This window comes from Glycine soja, chromosome 9 (genome assembly GCF_004193775.1).
Source record: "Glycine soja cultivar W05 chromosome 9, ASM419377v2, whole genome shotgun sequence".
Classification (NCBI taxonomy): domain Eukaryota; kingdom Viridiplantae; phylum Streptophyta; class Magnoliopsida; order Fabales; family Fabaceae; genus Glycine; species Glycine soja.
The window spans coordinates 633,073-636,923 of NC_041010.1; the positions used below are offsets into that span (position 1 = coordinate 633,073).

General features: G+C 33.1%; 1 protein-coding gene across 1 annotated transcript; it reads left to right on the forward strand.

Moving 5' to 3' along the window:
- The first annotated feature begins 1,282 nt into the window (after positions 1 to 1,282).
- On the forward strand, positions 1,283 to 3,851 carry LOC114368076 (1-aminocyclopropane-1-carboxylate oxidase). The gene is made up of 4 exons (XM_028325428.1): positions 1,283 to 1,470; positions 1,580 to 1,806; positions 2,330 to 2,663; positions 3,179 to 3,851. Exons 1-4 carry the CDS (start codon positions 1,366 to 1,368, stop codon positions 3,467 to 3,469), a joined length of 957 nt encoding a protein of 318 aa, XP_028181229.1. The 5' UTR covers positions 1,283 to 1,365; the 3' UTR covers positions 3,470 to 3,851.

Below are 3,851 nucleotides of genomic sequence, written 5' to 3' on the forward strand. Positions count from 1 at the left end.
CTTGTAGGAATCTTAAGGAAAGAAAAAAAGTATAGAGATAAGGATGTCAATTTAATAAGACAAAGTCTTCCTCCATATGATAGTTGCCTTTTGCTTCCAACTTGCAAGCCTATTATTGATCTTTTGAATGATAGGTTGCCAAGTCCCTTCTATCCTTGGGTTAGCTCCAAGGGGGATTCCTAGGAACACAAATGAAAGTTACATCATTTTACAATTAAGAAGAGAAGCAAACCTTTCAATTATTGCTTCCTCCTAGCTTGTTCTTGTGGGAATTGACATTGAGTCCGGAAACAAGTTTGAAATATCTCAAAGCACTTTCCATATACTATCGATTTTCCAAAGTGGCATCCCCAAACATAAGTGTGTCATCTGCATGAGATCGAAACCTCCAAGTTATCCATTCTCACCTTCACACCGAGTAATTTCTTGGCTATCATAGCTTGCCTCAAGAGTCCCATAAGTCCCTCTACCACCATCAAGAAGAGGAAAGGAGCAAGTGGATCACCTTCCCTCAATCCCTTTTGTGTGTAAAATTATGTAATTGAACTATCTTTCACCAAAACATTATTCACTTAACTAAAGTCTGTGATCAGCTTGTAAGATAGAAAAACATTATTTAAGTGTATAATTATTATCTGTTCATATCATATTTAAATTTTAATGAGTTTATTTTTATACTAAATTCTTTATTGTCATTCAATTACAATTTTTTTAAATATAACATCTAAAATAATTCTTATAAAATTCATTAATTTTATATATATGACAATTTGTAATTAAATAATAATGTAACTTTTACGGTGTCTTTTTTTAAATTAAATTCTTTTATATATTATTATGAAATTCAAAGTATATATTCATTTTAATATTTTAAACACAAAAAATTGTTAATTCATTTTTTACTGATTAATTTTATTGATTCAACATTCTTCCCATTTTAAATTTGTAATATTTTAGCCTTTCCATTTAAAATGATGAAAGTTGATTGATGTTTGTTAAAAAAATAATGAGAGTTTTAGTAGTCTTAGAGCATATACTTTGTTTAATGTTCAACTAGGTTCTTAAACTTTTGTATAAAAGTTAGAGTTCCTTACACTTCTTTTAATTTGATTTAATTTAGATTATAACAAAATATGTTGAAAATTATATATATATATATATATATTAAAGCAACATGTCATGCGTCCGAACTACTTTTTCTCATTTCTTATTAATTAAATAAATTTCTAGCGTTCTTAATTAGCCGCTCCTCAAGTTGAGGCCTATAAATACATTAGATTGCACCTCTGAGAACAACACTCCTGGCAGCATATACTCATAAATCACATAGCTAGTTGTTTAAAGTAAGAGAGAAGAAAGAAGCAAATGGCAAACTTTCCAGTTGTTGACATGGGGAAGCTTAACACCGAAGAGAGACCTGCAGCCATGGAGATTATAAAAGATGCCTGTGAGAACTGGGGTTTCTTTGAGGTACTAATTAATTACTATGTCCCCCACCAAAGAAAATTTAATTTTCTCTTGCATGTGTTTTTTGTGAAAAAGGCTTTTATTAATTTTGTGCGGTGTTTGTTTTTCAAAGTTGGTGAACCATGGGATATCCATTGAGCTTATGGACACAGTGGAGAAGCTCACAAAAGAGCATTACAAGAAGACTATGGAGCAAAGGTTCAAAGAAATGGTGACCAGCAAAGGTCTTGAGTCAGTTCAGTCAGAAATCAATGACTTGGACTGGGAAAGCACCTTTTTCCTGCGCCATCTTCCACTCTCCAACGTTTCAGACAACGCAGATCTTGATCAAGATTACAGGTCACACTTAATTACATTAATAGACACGTTTGGATTAAAATTTACAAATATGTAAAAACAACCCTTTTTTCTTTTATTTCAAACTGGACTTCAATGTAAAATTGAGTTATAACTTTGATTACAATCAGACCTAACTAAAAATAAAATAAAAGGATTTTTTAGTCTCCCAACATATATATATATATATATATATATATATATATATATATATATATATGTATGTATATATATATGGCTATTTAATTAGTTTACTCTCTAGCTATAACTTCAATTTAAGTTTCTCCAAAAAACTCGGTTTGATGATAACTTGGTTTCTCTCAAAAGTTAGTTTTTCTTTTCAAACTCAGTTCGCAAAATAGGAAATCTTTCAAATTTATGTTTGCAAACTTTAACCCAATTCATGCACTAATTAGTTAAATCATATCTTGCGCATATTTTAAGTTTAATTTCTTGGTACAAAAAAAGCTGTATCTCACGGGGACACATGTATACGTCCTTTGTGTTTTGTTCTTTTTTCTTTCAGGAAGACAATGAAGAAATTTGCTCTGGAACTGGAGAAACTTGCAGAGCAGCTTCTAGACTTGCTATGCGAGAATCTGGGCCTGGAGAAAGGGTACCTGAAGAAGGTGTTCTACGGATCCAAGGGTCCAAATTTTGGGACAAAAGTGAGCAACTACCCTCCTTGTCCCACCCCTGATCTGATCAAGGGACTAAGAGCTCACACTGATGCTGGTGGCATAATTCTACTCTTCCAAGATGACAAGGTGAGTGGCTTGCAGCTCCTCAAGGATGACCAGTGGATCGATGTCCCACCAATGCGTCACTCCATTGTAATCAACCTTGGTGACCAACTTGAGGTACATACATACATACTTACTATATCTACATGCCGACATGCCCCACTACCCTATATAATGTTTCTCACTCGTCACTTTTCACCAAATGTTAACCGCTAGTACTCCGATTTAGGATCTGTTTAAATATAAACTTAGAAGTATTTTTTAGAATTTTTCAAAGTTTCTTTATTGGAAAAATAATTCTCTCTTTCAAACGCAACTCTCAAAAAAACAATTATGACTTATATATAAAAGATATATCCTAAGAAACTTAAATATATTTTTTTATTAAAATACTTAAAATTGTGTTATTTAAATATAATTATGACTTATATAATAAATATTTTTTTCTTTTATTCCTTACACAACTCCATTAAAGGCATTGGTTAACAGCATCTATTCATACATACACGTTGCAATCAAAGATCATGGTGTGATATATATAGCCTTGGCGCATTGAGTGCATTATTAACTTTAAATTCTTGTACATGATTTTAATAGTGAGTTTTGTGCTTTTGTGGGCGTGACATTAACAGGTCATAACCAATGGCAAGTACAAGAGTGTGATGCACCGAGTGATTGCTCAAACCGATGGTACCAGAATGTCCATAGCTTCTTTCTACAACCCTGGTGATGATGCTGTCATTTCTCCTGCACCAGCCTTGGTGAAGGAATTAGATGAGACAAGCCAAGTGTACCCAAAATTTGTGTTTGATGATTACATGAAGCTCTATGCTGGTCTCAAGTTTCAGGCTAAAGAGCCAAGGTTTGAAGCTATGAAGGCCAATGCAAGCGTAGTTGATGTGGGGGCCATAGCCACAGTTTGAGTCTCAGGGCTCTCAGCATGTGGAATCGGTTATGTGTGTTTCTGTTAATAATAAACAAAGGCTACTCACAACATATTACTAGTGTTTGGTGTCCTTGGATAATTGGCATGGAAGCTTGTGCTTGTGCAGTATAATCAAACCTTATATAGTTCAAAAAATAAAAGTTATTAGGTTGATCTTAATTAGTTTGTGCGTGTGATCCATGATATGATGTCGCCTGTGATATGATGGTTAAGATAGTGTGGTATGTAGTGATACACTGTTTTAGAAAGTAGTCTCATCTTGCCCATATTACAAGGAACTGTCTCTCATAATTCCTCTTTGGCTTATGATTATATGAACAATATAGAGTGAACGATATATTCTTACTTTTTTCTTTCTA

Coding starts and splice junctions, on each gene's coding strand:
- LOC114368076 (XM_028325428.1), top strand. CDS start 1,366: ATGGCAAACTTTCCAGTTGTTGACATGGGGAAGCTTAACACCGAAGAG. Junction 1,471..1,579: donor AGAACTGGGGTTTCTTTGAG/GTACTAATTAAT, acceptor TGTTTTTCAAAG/TTGGTGAACCATGGGATATC. Junction 2,664..3,178: donor ACCTTGGTGACCAACTTGAG/GTACATACATAC, acceptor TGACATTAACAG/GTCATAACCAATGGCAAGTA.